Here is a 20,113-nt window from a genome sequence, read left to right on the forward strand (position 1 = left end):
CCCCCTTCCCCCCTCCCCTTCCTTCCTTCCTTCCTTCCTTCCCTCCCCCTTCCCCCTTCCCCCCTCCCTCCCTGCATCCCTTTCAGCTCCTTCCGTACTGCTGAGTACACACCAGTTTCCCAGCAAAGCCTGACCTGTCTGAGCCCAGCTCTCTGCTTGCTCTGTGCCTGTACCCAGCAAATGAAGCACAGTGGAGAAAGTCCAACTTCAGGGTGTATTCCCAATCTCATGGTTCTGCCCAGCCATCTCTTCTATACATGTTAATTCACCCCTTCTCTCCCTCACACCCTCTGTCCTTCCTCACTCCTGCTTTCAGAGGATTTTGAGGCCAGAAGGTAGAAAGTCTTTCTTTTGGCTCCCAAAGGTACAAACCTACCTTCCTCTACATCCATCTCGCCATCTTTTCCCTGGTTTGATGGGCGTCCTCCCTCCACCTGTCCAGGGCTGTCCCCTCCTCCCCTGCTCTGGACCCCATCCCAACTGTTGCCTCAGAAACCTTCTTTCTCCTTCTAGTAAACTTTTCTCTCTGAACAGATCTTTCTCACTGGATTTTAAGCCCACTGAAGCCTCTTCATTAATAAAACAATTAAAAAAAACCTCTCTCAACCCCATGCTTTTTTCCATCTACTGCCATAGACCATTTCTTTCCTTAAAGGGGAAGACTTCTCAAAAGAATTGTCCGCACCCTCTGTTTTCATTTCTTCACCCATACTTATTCTTCAACCCACTTGAATCTGGCTTCTGGCCCCCAAATCCACCAAAACCACTTCTTCTAGGGTCATGAGTGATTTCAGGATAAATGTGGGTATCCAGGACACATTTTCCAGGCCTCATCTTATTTGTCAGTATTTGACCCTACTGACTGCAGGTATCTTTTCTTCATGAAATGCTCTTTTTCTTTTCTGGCCCCACCCTGCCCTGGTTTTCCTCCGTTTCCTGGACCATTCCTGCTCAGGACCCTTTCCACACTCGGACTGTCTCACAGGCTGGTGGACATGGGAATTCTTCAAGGTTGCCTGTCTGCCTTTCTCTTCGGTGTTGACTCTCGTCCGTACCTACACCCCTGGCTCTATGCATTTGACCTTCTGTCTCCCAGCCTGTCCACTTCTCCCCACTGCTGCCACGTTCTTTTGCAAGTCACCCTGACCTCTCCCTGGATTCTCTGGGAGTACTTTCACCCTTTTACATTTCTTCTCTGTCTGACGTCAGAGCTGAAAGCTTAATCTCTTAATCCTCCTTAATGCATTTTAATAGTTTTCCATCGTTCTTGGGAAAACGTTCAAAATCCCTTAAGAAGTTCATGAGATTCTGCATTATTTTGGATCCTGCCATTCATCCAGCCTCGTCTCTCCCTGTGTCCCCCTGCTGCTTGCTGGCTTGTGGCCAGAGCACTGGTCCCCTTGTACGCACGCTCCCGCTAACACAGTGCACGTGTGTGCTTTTGCCTCCTGCCTGGTACTCTTCCACCAGGTTTTCTCCTGGTTTCCCCCCAGCTCCCTTCAGAGCTCTGAGCTCTCCATACACAGAGTCCAATATTCTTTAAAATTTTTTTTTAATTTTGTTGAAGTATGGTTATTTATAATGTTTTGTTAATTTCTGCTGTACAGCAAAGTGATTCAGTTATACATATATATATATTCTTTTCCATTTTGGTTTATCACAGGATATTGAATATAGTTCCCTGTGCTATACAATAGGACCTTGTTGTTTATCCATCCTGTATATACTAGTTTGCGTCGAAAAATGTGCAGAAGACCTAAATAGATATTTCTCCAAAGAAGACATACAGATGGCCAGTAGGCACATGAAGACATGTTCAAAATTGCTAATTATGAGAGAAATGAAATCAGAGTCCTGTATTCTTAATGCCTTACTGCCAGGCACATAGTAGATGCTTATTAAATATTGAGTGAATGGATGAACACCTAGTTTGTTGCCTGGGAAGGATTATTTATAATTAGCATACCAAAGCACCACATTCTGCTTCTCTGATTACATTGTGTTACATTGTTTGTGTGCCCATAGATAACTTCTTAATAACTGCTGTACATTGCTCTGTATACTTAGTTCCCCAAGTACTTTCATATGGATCTTCTCTTGAGACTTTGGGCAAATCAGTGGGGTTTTTCAAACCATATGGTGCAGCAGCCCCCAATGCCCTCCCTCCACCCCATACCCATTTTTTGTAGACGGGAAGTGTGACACAGGTGTCTGGATGTGTGTTCAAAGTCAAAGCAAGTTAGGACTAAATCACAGCCCTTTGACTTTTTCCACCTCAGTATAGACTTTTTCTCTCAAATATGTAAAAATTTGTCTTTAATAATTTTTGGAAACTTTAAAAAACTGTGGTAAAATATATAGTCAACCCTCAGTATCCATAGGTAATGGGATCTGCAGATTCAACCAACCAGGGATCAGAAATACTACACGATCTGGGGCTGGTTGTATCCACTTATGCCGAACTGCCTATACAAGGGGGCTTGTAAAGGACTTGAGCATCCGTGGACTTGGGTGTCCTTGTGGGTCCTGGAACTGATCCACCGTGGATACTGAGGGACCATGGTACGTAACGTAAAAGTAAAATTGGCCATCTTAACTATTTTTAAGTATACAGTTCACTGGTATTAAATACATTCACAATATTGTACAACCATCACCACCATCCATCTCCAGAACTGTTTTCATCTTGCAAAACTGAAACTCTGTGCTCATTAAATAGGAACTCCCCCTCCCCCTCCCCCTAGACCCTGGAAACCACCATTCTACTTTCTATTTTTTTTCCAGCTAAGAAAGGAAATTATGGCTCAGTGTCCTTTCAGATGATCAGATATCTCAAACCACAAGGTTTATTTCAGTGGTTTTGATTTTATTTTTAAAACAATCTGTTATGAATCATGGACATAGAGAACAGACTGGTGGTTGCCAAGGCGAAGGGGGTTGGGGGAGGGATGGGGTGAGAGGTTGGGGTTAGCAGATGTAAGCTTTTATATATAGGATGGATAAACAAAAAGGTCCTACTGTATAGCACAGGGAACTGTATTCAATATCCTATTATATTCTGTAATGGAAATGGAAATATATATATATATATAAAAGAATATATATGTATAACTGAGTTACTTTGCTGCACAGCAGAAATTAACACAACATTGCAAATCAACTATACTTCAATAAAAAAATAAAAATTAAAAGTTAAAAAATATGTTACCAAATGGTATCTTTTCCCGAAGTCATCATTTTATAGTGTCTTCCAGAGTTAGACCAGCATGAAACACCCCCCTCCACCACTCCAGGCCTAAGTGTGTTCTTTGCCTCTAGATTTAAACAGTAAAAATCAACACTGGAAAAGAATGAAAAGGTTTGCTGTCTCCTGGTTGAGGGTATAAGGCATGTTTGTGATTGTCCTGTTTGTCTTGTTATATCTGATATTATTGAGAATTTTTTTTCCAGTACAAAATGTTAATAATTTTGAAAGGAAAGATTAGAGACTAGGGGAATTCTAAGATGGTTTAGTTCCCAACTTCCCTGATAAGATTCACCTGGAGGAAGGGGAGAACCTTGTTAAAATAGAGATGACCAGGCCTTCCGCAGTCTGGATCAAACCATTCCAAGTACAGGAAGCGTTCGTATATTCGATGAATACTTGTTTTGTTAACAAGCTGGAACTACATCTTAATGCTTACAGTTTATTTTTCTGATATGCCAGTGTGCGCACATACACTTTGTGGTGTTTCTTTCTGGGAATTACCATCATTATCATTTTCCCCAGTAGCAGAAGCGTGAATTCATCTGTATTTTCTTTATCCTGATTTTTCAGCTTCATACTGGACACGACTGTTTGATGAGTTCTCAGTGTATAATGCCAGCAGAGTGCAGCATTTTGGCTCGGGCTTTGCATGGAGACAGAGCTGTGTTCAAATACTGACTGCTCCTTGTCAGATTCTGCCCTTGTCCAAGTTATGTAATGTCCTTAAGCTTCAGTTTTTCCGTCTGTAAATTCAGGACAATAACACACCCTGCTGCTCAGGGTTGTCAAGAAGATAAAGTGAAACAGTGCCTTTAAAGCCTGTAGTGCACTGCCTGCCACATAGTAGGTATCAATACATATGAATCCCTGTTGTTGTTTTGTGACTGTTATTATTTTATAAGACATCCCAGCTGGGAACATGGCCAAAAGCTGAAGCTGAGTGCACATGAGAACATGAGAAGGGAGGATTCAGAGCCCAGGAGCAGTAATTAGTGCTTTTGAAAATGTTATAATTGATCCCTTGCATGTTGTTTTCACCCCACGCCTATTTTCCAGATTGTTTTCAGTAGAGAAAAGCCCTTGGGAAACCTCAAAACCATGTGTATTTGTTTGGGTGATGGAGGAGCTGTGATATTGGATCCTATTCCCTATGGATTTTGATGAGGATTTCAAATCCTGATTGGAAGCCTTAGATAGTGGCTTTGTCTGTAGAAATTAGTGAAAAGAAAAGGATCAAACCTAAAATGGAGACTATCTCCAGAAATTTGAATTAGTGGTACTTTTCAGTCCCCAAAGCTCATCTGTTCCTTTATTATCCATTCATTCTTCAAGTATTCATGTGCTGGGCATTAGGCTGGATATTGAGGATAGAGATGTGGATAAAACATGGGTTCTGCCTTCAGGAAGCCTACAGTCCACTGTGAGAGATGGACAAATGCATAGTTGTAACAAACTGTGGTAACTACAGAAATAAAGGTAGCACAGAGCACTGGAAACAGAGAAGAGCATTTCCTGGAGGAGACGGTGGTGGAACCAAGTCTTGCAGGAGAATTTGAGTTGACCAGGTCATGTCATCTCGTTGGGGTGAAGTGTGCAGTGGACATTTCCTGAGCAAAGGAGAGATAAGAAAAACCTGATGTTTTTGTTTTGTATTAATGGACTCTGCTTCTCTCCCTCATGTTTGTAAAAGGGAAATTTCTCAAACAGAGGTTGAGGGTTCAGATCCTGGGTAGCCAAGACTTAAGTCTATACTCACTCCATAAATGACTGCTGAGTGCCAACTGAGAGCCAATACAACCCAACAAACTCTATGAAATTTCTTTTTATATGTACCATATCTTTATCCATTCATCTGTCATGGACATTTAGGTTGTTTCCATATCTTGGCTACTGTAAATAGTGCTGCTATGAACATAGGGGTGCATGTTTTTTTTCTTTTTCCTTTTTTTTTTTTTTGCGGCACACGAGCCTCTCACTGTTGTGGCCTCTCCCGTTGCGGAGCACAGGCTCCGGACGCGCAGGCTCAGTAGCCATGGCTCATGGGCCCAGCCGCTCCGCGGCATGTGGGATCTTCCCAGACCGGGGCACCAACCCGTGTCCCCTGCATCGGCAGGCGGATTCTCAACCACTGCGCCACCAGGGAAGCCCCCTTCCTTTTTTTTAAAGTGAAGTGTAGTTGATTTACAATGTTGTGTTAATTTCTGCTCTATTGCCTCTGCTAATGGCAAGCTCCCACTCCTACACTCTCCCACCCCCCACCCCCTTGGCAACCGCCAGTCTGTTCTCTGTGTCTATGAGTCTGTTTCTGTTTTGTAGATAGGTACATTTGTGTCCTATTTTAGATTCCACATGTAAGTGATATCATACGGTATTTGTCTATTTCTGACTTACTTCACTTAGTGTGATAATCTCTAGTTGCATCCATGTTGCTGCAAATGGCATTATTTCATTTTTTTATGGCTGAGTAATATTACATTGTGTGTGTGTGTGTGTGTGTGTGTATATATATATATATATATATATCACATCTTCTTTATGCATTCATCTGTCAATGGATATTTAAGTTGTAACAAACTCTATGAATTTAAATCTTTTTTTCCATACTTTGGAAACAAATCCTGATTTGGACTTTGACTATTGATATTTCTTATATATGTCCTTTCAGCAGTTGTCACATTTTTGGTTCAGGATTTGGTAATCTTGTGTCTGCACTACTGTATTCTTTTCTTAGCTAACTTTTATCAGTGCCCTCTCTGGTATGTTCCGATGGCAATTTCTAAGGACTTTCTTTCCGGGTATTTTGACTTTGCTTCATGCTCCTTGTAGTTGGGCTCATTGGTGTTGGACGTGATAAAATATGGAAGCCTAATCTTCAGCCATTTGTGACACTAAGTCAGATTTTCTCTCAGAATCATATCTAATACTTATGTGAGCTAATATGTTAGTAAAGTGTTTGAGGACTGCAAAGTTACTTGGGGTGTCTATACCAAAAAATCTCTTATAGAATTTTAATGTTCCATTAGTTTGGCTATCAATGTGGGTGATGATATCTTTATATTTTATACACACACACACACACACACACACACACACACACATCTCTCTCTCTCTCCAAATGCCTCTATATACATAAATACCATACATATATATGTATATATGCTTGTGGGTGTATATATATCTTATTTTGTCCAGGGAGAATGCACTTTTAAAATGGGTGTTGTATGCAAGATAAGCATTACTTTTATCCAAAATTATTTTGCATTATGACAGTTACTGTTTCATTTGATACCTTTTTGTCCTGTATTTTTGGGAATAAATCAAAGACACTAAGCATGCGTAGAAGTGGTTTGCAATTTTTGGCCTTTCTTTCAACTTCATCTTATGGCCTTATCTTGGTTTTATATTTCTAATTTAAAATGTATGTGACCATCTCTTGTTTTTATTTCTTTATAAGTTGTTTTTACTCATTTAATGGGAAAAAGATGGGATATAAATATGTTTTAAAAACTGCTATCCATGATGATCGAGTCATTGAGAAAAGATTACGGTATCATAGAATAATAATACAAGTAAGAGTCACAATGGCTTTTTTTCCATAAAAAGACTAGTATATATTATTTTAGTGGCAGAGGATTACATTATACGATTTTCAGTGGTCTTCAGTGAACAGGGAAATTACACTAGTTAACACTCAACTATCTAAACTAATACAGGAACTTCACTGCTCACAGCCTTTGCTTAGTCAAACCTCAGATGGGAATAAAATTTCCTGTGAAAGTGCCCCAAAAGGGAGATGTTACAGTGAAATGGAACCTTTAGAATGAAAATAAAAATCTTCTGTAGGTGGAAAATAGTTGAAGTTTTTAAGGGTTATATGATCCCAGTGAGGTGATGAAGGAGAAAGAAAGGTAGGTCACAGCACATGTGACTTCTGGAAGCTCCAGACAACTGAGGAAAAGCAGGATGGGAGACTGAAACGGGACCCCAGGGGAGGGTAGAATTATGACAACTTGGAGGCTGCTACTTTTTTGCAGTAGTTTTAAAAAAGCATTTTCCTTCATTAAGATTTGTCTACTGCAGTCTTTCAGTGGAGGAAAACCATTGCAGCTTTTGTGCCATTAAAGGGTTAAATATCATGAAAAAAGAGGTGACTTACCCCAGATTGATGCATTACACAGCTGCTTTTGTGCTGAAACAACTATGTCATTCTGAAGGAGGTTTTATGTTTTGTTCTCTCAGTGGAGAACTAAATTCTTCAATGACTTTATTCATTCTCGGGGATTACTCAGTGTTTACTTTCTTTGCTAATGGCAGGCTTTGCATGGTAACGTGCCCTTTCTTGTCGGGAGATTTGGCAAACTCAGAAACGTTGGTTTTTTATTTCTTTAAAATGTCAGAACTTTGTGGACGCAAAACAATTTTTTGAACTTCAGAGGTTTGTTTTTGTCTAGACTATCATCCACACCTGTTTAGTAATCTTGAAGTTGGAAGATTCTTCAAAATACTTCTGTGTGAATAAAAAATGTTATTTTTAGGTATGTCATTTACCTATGTTGTTGTCAGTAGATTCATAGTTCGTGTAATCAATGTGGGTTCCCTTTTCAGTGATCATATTGGTGGTAATGTGAAAAGAATTAAAGAATTTCCAAATAATTCCTGGGAAATAGGTAGGTAGGCAGTTACATTTGAAGGTTATGAACACTTCTCGACTTCCCTGGTGGTGTGGTGGTTAAGAATCTGCCTGCCAATGCAGGGGACACAGGTTCGATCCCTGGTTCTGAAAGATCCCACATGCCGCGGAGCAACTAAGCCCATGTGCCACAATTACTGAGCCTGTGCTCCAGAGCCCGCGAGCCGCAACTGCTGAGCCCATGCACCACAACTACTGAAGCCTGTGTGCCTAGAGCCCATGCTCCGCAACAAGAGAAATCACTGCAGTGAGAAGCCCACGCACCACAATGAAGAGTAGCCCCAGCTCGCCACAACTAGAGAAAGCCCACGTGCAGCAATGAAGACCCAACGCCACAAAAAAAAAAAAAAAAAAAAAAAAAAAAAAAATCAAGGTTATGAACACTTCAAAGGGCTATAAAACTGTGAGTAGATTTCTTTGGAGGTCTGCTTTCTCATCAGATAAAAATAAGAGTACAGATTTCTGTTTCCCTCCCTAAGATAAATGATATATTTTCCTCATGTAAACAGTCTTCTCATAGTATTCAGAATAATTGTGTTTCATCCTCCCATACTACCTCTGAGCCCTCCCACTCTTTCTGCAGACCCTCAAAGGGTTATTTTGAGAAAAGCAGATTGCCCTTGGAGGTTGGAAAGAGAGCCTTTCCTTAGATGTTGAGAAACAGGTTCTTAGAGATTTTAGAGGTGGGTGCCACTCTTTTTGAAGACTTTACTGTTTTCACATTTGTTTCTGCATTTTTTTAATGCTTTGGTTTTGAGAGGAAAGTTTCTTGACTGGCTTCTAGCCTTGAGTTAAGTTTCCAGCTACTGTGTTTTGTCACTTTGTATTCAAGGAGTATTCAGGAAGTCTTTTCTTGTCTTATGTGTAGATAGAGCCAGCCTCAATTATCCCTGTGGTTTAGAGCATCATGGAAGTCTCACAAATTAGAAAGAGGTGAAATCTGGGGTGTGTATGTGTGTAATGTGTGCTCGTGAAGATATAAGCTAATGCTTATTTTAGTCTTTCATTTATGGTTCAATTTACTAACCAACCTACTTACCAATTTATTGGTAGATATTTATTAAGTGTCTACAATGTATACGCCACTCTTTATCTCAGCAGAAGGATAAAATACAGAGGTTCATTAAAACCACATGGTTCTTGCAGTCTTAGAGTTGACCAGTCAGGAGAAACAAGATGTGCCTGCACATTGAACAGTGAATTTAGAGGACAAAGAAGTATGTGATTATTCCAGGTGCCAAATTAACTGACACAGGCCCAAGACTATAAAGAGTTCAGGGAACAGAAGGGAAAGAAATGAGGGCTGGAAAGATGAGTGAAGGCACCACAGAGGAGGTGGGGCTTGATCTCTGCTCCCAGGATGAGAAGAAGTTGGATTAGATGGATGCTTTTGAGGTAGTGGGGTTTAAACAGATTGAATGCGACACATATTCATATATTGAGTAGGCCAAAAGGTTTGTTGCTTTTTTGCATTAAGATGCCTCTAATAGCGCTTAGTTGTCTTTAACTTCATTCGAAGCAATTTTGTTAGCTTGTATTGTAACAGCTATCATATCAGCGTGCATTTAAAAAAAAGAAACTTGTCAAAATTGGTGAATTTTTGTGTAGCCATTTTAATATTGAAGATGGAAGAAAAAAAGCAACATTTTTGGCATATTATGCTTTATTATTTCAAGAAAGGTAAAAACGCAACTGAAACGCAACAAAAGATTTGTGTAGTGTATGGAGAAGGTGCTGTGACTGATCGAATGTGTCAAAAGTGGTTTGTGAAGTTTCATGCTGGAGATTTCTCACTGGACAGTGCTCCACGGTCGGGTAGACCAGTTGAAGTTGATAGTGATCAAATCGAGACATTAATTGAGAACAATCAACCTTATACCACGCGGTAGATAGCCAACATACTCAAAATATCCAAATCAAGCATTGAAAATTATTTGCACCAGCTTGGTTATGTTAATAGCTTGGATGTTTGGGTTCCACATAAGTTAAGTGACAAAAACTTTCTTGACTGTATTTCCGCATGCGATTCTGTACTTAAACAAAATGAAAATGTTCCGTTTTTAAAACAAATTGTGATGGGTGATGAAAAGTGGATACTGTACAATGATATGGAACGGAAGAGAAATGAACCACCACCAACCCCACCAAAGGCTGGTCTTCATGCAAAGAAGGTGATGTTGTGTATATGGTGGGATTGGAAGGGAGTCCTTTATTATGAGCTCCTTCCGGACAAACCAAACGATTAATTCCAACAAGTGCTGCTCCCAATTAGACCAACTGAAAGCAGCACTCGACAAAAAGTGTCCAGAATTAGTCAACAGAAAATGCATAATCTTCCATTAGGATAACACAGGACTGAATGTTTCTTTGGTGACCTGGCAAAAATTGTTACAGCTTGGCTGGGAAGTTCTGATTCATCCACCATATTCCCCAGATATTGCATCTTCGGATTTCCATTTATTTCAGTCTTTACAAAATTCTCTTAAATGGAAAAAATGTCATTTCCCTGGAAGACTGTAAAAGGCACCTGGAACAGTTCTTTGCTCAAAAAGATAAAAAGTTTTGGGAAGATGGAATTATGAAGTTGCCTGAAAAATGGCAGAAGGTAGTGGAACAAAACGGTGAATACGTTGTTCAATAAAGTCCTTGCTGAAAATGAAAAAATGTGTCTTTTACTTTTACTTAAAACGTGAAGGAACTTTTTGGCCAACCCAATATATTCTGATCATGAGGAATTTGTAGACTTTGCTGAAAGTTTATACATTAAAATTGTTATATTTTCCTACATTTGCTTTTGGCACACAAAAGTTTCTGAGAGAAGCGAGTGTCGACTGAAAAATGTACAACCTAAAAGTTGAGAGTTGTGTTTTATTTGGTGGACAAAACTGAGGACTTAATCCCGGGACGCAGCATCTCAGATAGCTCTGAGGGACTGCTCTGAAGAGGCAAGTGGGGAGCCAGCAAGTGGGGAGCAACAAAGACCAGGGAGTTGGAATATCAATGATTACTGTTAATTAAAGAAAAGCAGACATCTCAAGTTAAGGAATTTAGCGCTTTTCTATGGGAAGATGCAAGAGTCTGGGCTTACCGAAATCATTCCTTTGATATGCACCTCAGTAGTCTGGGGCCAGTATCCTGCTTTTCTCATTCTGACTCTTCTCAGGGTGCATCATCAGGGGTGACTGCAATGTCTAATGGTTTGATGGCGGGCATCCTGTTTCCTTCCTGAGTTGCCTTAGGACTCAAGGTCGGGGTGGCTGTAATGTGATGGCTTCAAGGCTGCAACATCCTTCGTTTACTGATATGGCAGGGGGCGTTTTTAGTTCACAGACTGGTAAAGACTGGATGAAAAACTCTGTATTTCAACACAGGCTTCGTAATAATATTTGCAGGAGTTGTTATGTCAATAGGTACACATGTAAATTTCATGTTGAATTGGCAAGTGAAAAACACCATTAATATGGTGCCTTTTTTCCTAGGCCGGACCTGATAGACATGAATACTGTTGCTGTTCAAAGCAACCTTGCAAATTTAGAGCACGCTTTCTATGTAGCAGAAAAAATCGGTGTTATAAGACTTCTGGATCCTGAAGGTGAGTGATTATTTTGACCAGATGTCCACGGGCTGGAAAGTCTGATACAAAGTAATTGATCAGCATTTTGAAATAATTCATGTTGCTGCTTTTAGATGTTGATGTCTCCTCACCTGATGAAAAATCAGTAATAACTTATGTATCATCTCTCTATGACGCATTTCCCAAAGTCCCTGAAGGTGGTGAAGGCATTGGTGCAAACGTGAGTATTGATTTTTCCATTCTGAAGCTGCTGACTCAGAACTGACTGAATTCTCTGACAGTGCTTTTTACAGTTTTTTAAATATGACTTTTTAAAATTGAAATATAGTCGATTTACAATGTTGTGTTAATTTCTGCTGTACAACAAAGTGATTCAGTTATACACACACACACACACACACACACACACACACACACACACATTCTTTTCTTTAATGTTACTTTCCATTATGGTTTATCATAGGATATTGAATATAGTTCTGCTGACTTCAACCTCCCACTCCACGCCTTCCCAAACCCCCCTCCTTTGGCAACCACAAGTCTGCTCTCTATGTCTGTGATTCTGTTTCTGTTTCATAGATAAGTTCATTTGTGTCATATTTTAGATAGCACATATAAGTGATATCATATGGTATTTGTCTTTCTCTTTCTGACTTACTTCACTCAGTATGACAATCTCTAGGTCCATCCACATTGCTGCAAATGGCATTATTTCATTCTTTCTTACAGCTGAGTAATATTCCATTGTATGTATACGTGTCACATCTTCTTTATCCATTCATCTGTCAATGGACATTTAGATTGTTTCCATGTCTTGGCTATTGTAAATAGTGCTGCTATGAACATTGGGGTGCATGTATCTTTTTGAATTAGAGTTTTGTCTGGCTATACGCCCAGGCATGGGATTCCTGGTTTATATATATATATATATATATATATATATATGTAGTTTCCTTTGCTGTGCAAAAGCTTTTAAGTTTCATTAGGTCCCATTTGTTTGTTTGGTTTTTTTTTTTGTTTGTTTTCATTTCCATTACTCTAGGAAATGCGTCAAAAAAGGTCTTGCTGTGATTTATGTCAAAGAGCATTCTTCCTGTGTTTTCTTCTGAGAGTTTTATAGTGTTCAGTCTTACATTTAGGTCTTTAATCCACTTTAAGTTTATTTTTGTGTATGGTATTAGGGAGTGTTCTAATTTCAGTCTTTTACATGTAGTTGTCCAGTTTTCGCAGCACCACTTATTAAAGAGACTGCCTTTTCTCCATTGTATGTCCTTGCCTCCTTTGTCATAGATTAGGTGACCATAGGTGTGTGGGTTTATCTCTGGGTTTTCTATCCTGTTCCATTGATGTATATTTCTGTTTTTGAGCCAATACCATATTGTCTTGATTACTGTAGCTTTGTAGTATAGTCTGAAGTCAGGGAGCCTGATTCCGCCAGCTCCCTTTTTTTCCCTCAAGATTGCTTTGGCTATTCAGGGTCTTTTGTGTCTCCATACAAATTTTAAGATTTTTTTGTTCTAGTTCTGTAAAAAATGCCATTGGTAATTTGATAGGGATTGCATTGAATCTGTAGGTTGCTTTGGGTAGTATGGTCATTTTCACAATATTGATTCTTCCAATCCAAGAACATGATATATCTCTTCAACTATTTGTGTCATCTTTGATTTCTTTCACCAGTGTCTTATAATTTTCTGAGTACAGGTCTTTTACCTCCTTAAGTAGGTTTATTCCTAGGTATTTTATTCTTTTTGTTGCAGTGGTGAATGGGATTGTTTCCTTAATTTCTCTTTCTGATCTTTCGTTGTTAGTGTATAGGAATGCAAGAGATTTCTGTGCATTAATTTTGTATCCTGCCACTTCACCAAATGCATTGATTAGCTCTAGTAGTTTTCTGGTGGCATCTTTAGGATTATCTATGTATAATGTCATGTCATCTGCAAACAGTGACAGTTTTACTTCTTTTTTTCCAATTTGGATTCCTTTTATTTTTCTTCTCTGATTGTGTGGCTAGAACTTCCAAAACTATGTTGAATAATAGTGATGAGAGTGGACATCCTCGTCTTGTTCCTGATCTTAGAGGAAATGCTTTCAGGTTTTCACCATTGAGAATGATGTTTGCTGTGGGTTTGTCATATATGGCCTTTATTATGTTGAGGTAGGTTCCCTCTGTGCCCACTTTATGGAGAGTTTTTATCATAAATAGGTGTTGAATTTTGTCAAAAGCTTTGTCTGCATCTACTGAGATGATCATACGGTTTTTATTCTTCAATTTGTTAATATGCTGTATCACATTGATTGATTTGCATATATTGAAGAACCCTTGCATCCCCTGGATAAATCCCACTTGATCATGGTGTATGATCCTTTTAATGTGTTGTTGGATTCTGTTGGCTAGTATTTTGTTGAGGATTTTTGCATCTATATTCATCAGTGATATTGGTCTGTAATTTTCTTTTTTTGTAGTATTTTTGTCTGCTTTTGGTATCAGGGGGACAGTGGCCTCAAGGAATGAGTTTGGCAGTGTTCCTTCCTCTGCAATTTTTTGGAAGAGTTTGAGAAGGATGGGTGTTACCTCTTCTCTAAATGTTTGATAGAATTCACCTGTGAAGCCATCTGATCCTGGACTTTTTGTTTGTTGGAAGATTTTTAATCACAGATTCAATTTCATTACTTGTGATTGGTCTGTTCATATTTTCTGTTTCTTCTTGGTTCAGTCTTGGAAGTTTACACCTTTCTAAGAATTTGTCCATTTCTTCCAGGTTGTCCATTTTATTGGCACAGAGTTGCTTGTAGTAGTCTCTTATGATGCTTTGTACTTCTGCGGTGTCAGTTGTAACTTCTCCTTTTTCATTTCTAATTTTATTGATTTGAGTCCTCTCCGTCTTGAGTCTGCCTAAAGGTTTATCAGTTTTATCTTCTCAGAGAACCAGCTTTTCGTTTTATTGATCTTTGCTATTGTTTTTGTTTTGTTTCTATTTCATTTATTTCTGCTCTGATCTTTATGATTTCTTTCCTTCCACTATAGCTTTTGTTTGTTCTTCTTTCTCTAGTTCCTTTAGGTGTAAGGTTAGATTGTTTATTTGAGATTTTTCTTGTTTCTTGAGGTAGGATTGTATTGCTATAAACTTCCCTCTTAGAACTGCTTTTGCTGCATCCTATAGGTTTTGGATCGTCATGTTTTCTTTGTCATTTGTCTCTAGGTATCTTTTGATTTCCTCTTTGATTTCTTCAGTGATCTCTTGGTTATTTAGTAACGTATTGTTTAGCCTCCATGTGTTTGTGTTTTTTGTGTTATTTTCCCTGTAATTTATTTCTAATCTCATAGTGTTGTGGTTGGAAAAGATGCTTGCTATGATTTCAATTTTCTTAAATTTACCGAGGCTTGATTTGTGACGCAAGATATGATCTGTCCTGGAGAGTGTTCCGTGTGCGCTTAAGAAGAAGACGTAATCTGCTGTTTTTGGATGGAATGAATTATAAATATCAATTAAATCTATCTGGTGTATTGTGTCATTTAAAGCTTGTGTTTCCTTATTAATTTTCTGTCTGGATGATCTGTCCATTGGTGTAAGTGACGTGTTAAAGTCCCCCACTACTGTGTTACTATTGATTTCCTCTTTTATAGCTGTTAGCATTTGCCTTATGTATTGAGATTCTCCTATGTTGGGGGTGCATATATATTTGTAATTGTTATATTTCCTTCATGGATTGATCCCTTAATCATTATGTAGTGTCCTTCCTTATCTCTTTTAACATTCTTTGTTTAAAGTTTCTTTTATCTGATATGAGTATTACTACTCCAGCTGTCTTTTGATTTCCATTTGCATGGAATATCTTTTTCCATCCCCTCACTTTCAGTCTGTATGTGTCCCTAGGTCTGAAGTGGGTCTCTTGTAGACAGCATATATTTGGATTTTGTTTTGGTATCCATTCAGCGAGTCTGTGTCTTTTGGTTGAAGCATTTAATCCATTTACATTTAAGGTAATTATCGATATGTATGTTCCTATTACCACTTTCTTAATTGTTTCGGGTTTGTTTTTGTAGGTCCTTTTCTACTCTTGTGTTTCCCACTTAGAGAAGTTCCTTTCACATTTGTTGTAGGGCTGGTTTGGTGGTGCTGAATTCTCTTAACTTTTGCTTGTCTGTAAAGCTTTTGATTTCTCCATTGAATCTGAATGAGATCCTTGTGAGTAGAGTAATCTTGGTTGTAGGTTCTTCCCTTTCATCACTTTAAATATATCATGCCACTCCCTTCTGGCTTGTAGAGTTTCTGCTGAGAAATCAGCTGTAACCTTATGGGAGTTCCCTTGTATGTTGTTATTTTTCCCTTGTTGCTTTTAGTAATTTTTCTTTGTCTTTAATTTTTGTCAGTTTGATTACTGCATATCTCGGCATGTTTCTCCTTGGGTTTAACCTGCCTGGGACTCTCTGTGCTTCCTTGACTTGGATGGCCATTTCATTTCCCATGTTAGGGACATTTTCAACTATAATCTCTTCAAATATTTTCTCTGGTCCTTTCTCTCTCTCTTCTCCTTCTGGGATCCCTATAATGCTAATGTTGGTGCGTTTCATGCTGTCCCAGAGGTCCCTTAGGCTGTCTTCATTTCTTTTCATTCTCTTTTCTTTATTCTGTTCCGTGGCAGTGAATCCCACCATTCTGTCTTCCAGGTCACTTATCCGTTCTTCTGCCTCAGTTATTTGCTATTGATTCCTTCTAGTGTATTTTTCATTTCAGTTATTGTATTGTTCATGTCTGTTTGTTTGTTTTTTAATTCTTCTAGGTGTTTGTTCTTTAATTCTTCTAGGTCTTTGTTAAACATTTCTTGCGTCTTCTCGATCTGTGCCTCCATTCTTTTTCTGAGGTCCTGGATCATCTTCACTATCATTATTCAGAATTCTTTTTCTGGAAGTTTGCCTATCTCCACTTCATTTAGTTGTTTTTCTGGGGTTTTATCTTGTTCCTTCATCTGGTACATAGTCCTCTGCCTTTTCATTTTGTCTGTCTTTCTGTGAATGTGGTTTTCTTTCCACTGGCAGCAGGATTGTAGTTCTTCTTGCTTCTGCTGTCTGCCCTCTGGTAGATGAGGCTCGATTGCTGGATCTTATGGTAATTCTATTTTTAGTTCTCTGAGGAACCCCCATACTGTTCTCCATAGTGGCTGCACCAATTTACATTCCCACCAACAGTGTAGGAGGGTTCCCTTTTCTCCATACCCCCTCCAGCATTTGTTATTTGTAGACTTTTTAATGATGGCCATTCTGACCAGTGTGAAGTGGTACCTCGTTGTAGGTTTGATTTGCATTTCTGTAATAATTAGCGTGGTTGAGCATATTTTCATGTGCCTGTTGGCCATTTGTATTTCTTCTTTGGAGAAATGTCTGTTTAGGTCTTCTTCCCTTTTTTCGATTGGATTATTTTTTTTGCTGTCAAGTTGTATGAGTTTACAGTTTTTAATTATCAAATATTTTTTAAAGGATTTGAGTTAATAGGTCACTTAATTTAGAGATTTTCTTTTTAAACTTACTGCTGTTTTACAGCTGCCCTACTTGGTATCCTTCTCTGCAGAGAAGGTATGCAGAGAATATCTCACTTTTGAAATCACTTTCAAGTTTTTTAACTTACGTGATCCCAGGAGGTAAGGTAGCTCTGAGTTGGTTTCTCATTTAAAGGTGAGGCCCGAAGGAGGGCGATTTGATTTTGCCAAATTAACGGAGCTTCTTCGTAGCAGGACACAGTCTCTGACGAGTAGCTTTGGGCTCTTTATTTAGTCCACTGCTTCCCAAAGTCTGTGCAGTTCATTTCAACGGTGCGTTTTGTGCTGGTCCTGCTGACAAGTGCTGTGCATTTCTGGAGGACAGGACACCCTGTACATGACGTGCATTTGGGGGGACCCCCCTCACCCTGACTTCTCCACTCCTCCTGCAGATTTCTCCTTTATTCTGTCTCACTTTGAAGGTTTGGGAGCTCCCCTTTTGGGTCTCTTATTTCGCCTCTGTGTGCTATTGCTTGAGGCTTGTTTCCATTCTCTCCTCATGTTCTTTCTCACAAAGGCTGGTCCCCAGGTGACTTGGTCCCATGCTCCCCCTCTGCTCCAGTGTCTGCCAGTGACTCAGGGTTGAGTGTTGCTCCAAAATGTTATTGTGGCCGTTCCTTGCTTGGTCTTCTCACTGCCTGTACCCAGTTCCTCACTCTTATCCCTTCACTAGAATGAGGATGAGAGCTTTCTTTTGGCTTACTTTCTCCATTGTGTTTCTCTTCCCATGAACTCTGCACATTGTCGCCACGTGAGCTAGAAAAACTTCCGTGGCTCCATGTGGCTTGCAAGGTTCAACCCAGTCTAGATGTTCTGACGTCCACAATTCTGCCTTTTATCAGTTCTGCTTACCCACATCATTCCCCACGTGAACTGTTTGTGGTGTCCGGGGCATTTCTGTTTCAGAGTCCTGACTCCCTTGACCCCCATCCCCCATCTTTTCTCTGCTCCTTCTGCCAGCCACCAACAATTACTGGTCATTGTACAACTGCTCAGGGATTCCCTCTCCCAGGAAACCTTCAGTGATCATTTTGAGGCACATTTATGCTCACCTGATTCTTACCTCAGCGCCTCACATGTACATACCCGTTTCCGTTATTTCAACACTTCTTAAATGCTGCTTTTCGTTTTGCGTAACTGTTTATATTATGACTCTCTGAGTCCTCATCTAGACAGAAACTCTTTGATAAAAGAGATCATGTCTTGAAGTATTATATTTTTATTACAATGCTTAGCACAATGCTTTGAACATCATAAGCAGTCATCAAATACTTAATTGAGTAAGGCAGTTTACAATTTTCCAGTCTCCTCCATTTTAAAAAAAGTTTGCCTAACAGTACTTGAATCATCCCACATGTACATTTCCTCTAGTTTTCACTCCTGTCTGGTTTCCTATGTATCGCGTAGCTCTTTGACTTTCAGATATAAGGTGGACTTAGAAAGGTTGGCAGAGAGGGCAACTAACCTGGCTTATGCAGGCTATAAGCCTTTTGAGTGCCTTTCTTGAGTACCTGGAAAACACCCCAAATTGATCACAGTGTTCTTTTTTTTCTGCTACATTTCAATGCAGCCTCTGAAGCCTTTGTAACACAGTGCTTCAGGCAGCCTAGATCCCTGGATCAGAGCTGGCACTCCTTAGGCTAGTCTTAGTGGTCAGATGTTGATCGTGTGTTTTTAAGGCTGTTTAAGTGGAAAGGATTGGGACCGGGTGGAAAGGAAGAAAACATGGAGCTGGTCCTCTCCGTCAGGCTTAAAGCCCTGCAAATCCACAGAATGACCTCTGGCCAGATTGTGTTAGATGTGAATGTTACAATCTGCAGATATAGACCTTCTCTGCCATCTTCTCGTTGTAGGATGTTGAAGTCAAATGGATTGAATACCAGAATATGGTCAACTACCTCGTCCAGTGGATCAGACACCATGTGACCACTATGTCCGAGAGAACATTTCCTAATAATCCTGTAGAACTCAAGGTCTGTGTCCCTATAGAAGTTAAGTAGGATTGAGTTTATTATTAAACTTTTAAATAATGCTGAAATGGTTCTGTCATTTCAGAAATTGAAGAAAAATTGCCCTTGGCAAGGTACTAATCATCAGGCAAATTATTTATTTATTCGTCTCCTATTGTACAGAGAAAATGGAAGTCAACATTAATAATTAAAAGATAATAGTGACAACATCTTAAAGAAATTTGTAGTCCCTTTGGTTTGAATTGTTGAGAGTTTTAAGGTTTAATTTGGGAAGGTTTCTGGAAGTGACGTTGCCAGATTCTTTTTGGTGCCTGGGAGATGCCTGGAGACAGCAGATGGCTGGGGCACGAGGGGGGGCGGGAGCTTGTGCAATGCGACCGTGGCAGGGCCTGTGCCTGTGGTCACATCCTGTTAAAAAACAGCCTCAGAGGCTCCTGTGGTACGGCAAGAGGTACATACCGTCTTTCACCATGAGTTCGAAAATACATATCTGACTCCCAGAGTAAATGAGTTCCTGGTTTAGTAGAACATTTACTACTACCTAAGAACCTGGGTCCATCTCTTTGAGCAGAGACATTATAGAAATATTAAAAGATAGTACAGATATAGAAACGTATTGAAGATAAGTTGTCTCATTTTGTACATTGGGATTTGTCATAGCAAAGTAGTGTACTTTATTTCAAGAAATGGGTAATGCGAATATGAACAACAAAGTCTAATTCCTTGAATTGCAGACTTTGTTTTCTGGATCAGACTAGCATTGCAAAAAACGGTCCTAACCCAGGGTGGGCCCTGTTAACGTTAGTAATTGTGTCCATGCGTCTATACGGAACATCTGTGGAATAGCTTTTATTCATGTTGCCACGGGGAACTTGTCCTTGGCGCAAAGTTCCTTGGCGTGTGTCGATGTGATGCTGTTTAAGTTCTCTCTGAAGCTGTTTGTGTGATGTCTCCCTCTGTGGCTGGAACCTCTCCTGGCAGGAAAGCTTTCCTCCCCCTTCTATCAGCATGTCTACTGTGAACAGTGGGTAGCCCGTGATGGCATTCCGTGCTTATTCACCTATGGACATCCTGAAATGGTGCATTTTGAGTTTAAA

At 39.6% G+C, this 20,113-nt stretch overlaps 1 protein-coding gene across 19 annotated transcripts in view; it reads left to right on the forward strand.

The window, feature by feature from the left end:
• The window catches only part of DST (dystonin), a 497,966-nt gene that overhangs the window by 295,977 nt on the left and 181,876 nt on the right, over positions 1-20,113 (forward strand). For all 19 annotated transcript variants that reach the window (XM_027126879.1, XM_027126873.1, XM_027126884.1 and 16 more), the window contains 3 exons: positions 11,417-11,529; positions 11,625-11,731; positions 18,900-19,019. In XM_027126879.1, coding sequence (XP_026982680.1) covers positions 11,417-11,529; positions 11,625-11,731; positions 18,900-19,019 — 340 coding nt within the window. The remainder of the gene's footprint in view (positions 1-11,416; positions 11,530-11,624; positions 11,732-18,899; positions 19,020-20,113) is intronic.

Source organism: Aethalodelphis obliquidens, unplaced genomic scaffold, assembly GCF_003676395.1.
Source record: "Aethalodelphis obliquidens isolate GAN/ISIS:26980383/991018 unplaced genomic scaffold, ASM367639v1 scaffold31, whole genome shotgun sequence".
NCBI classification, from domain to species: Eukaryota; Metazoa; Chordata; class Mammalia; order Artiodactyla; family Delphinidae; genus Aethalodelphis; species Aethalodelphis obliquidens.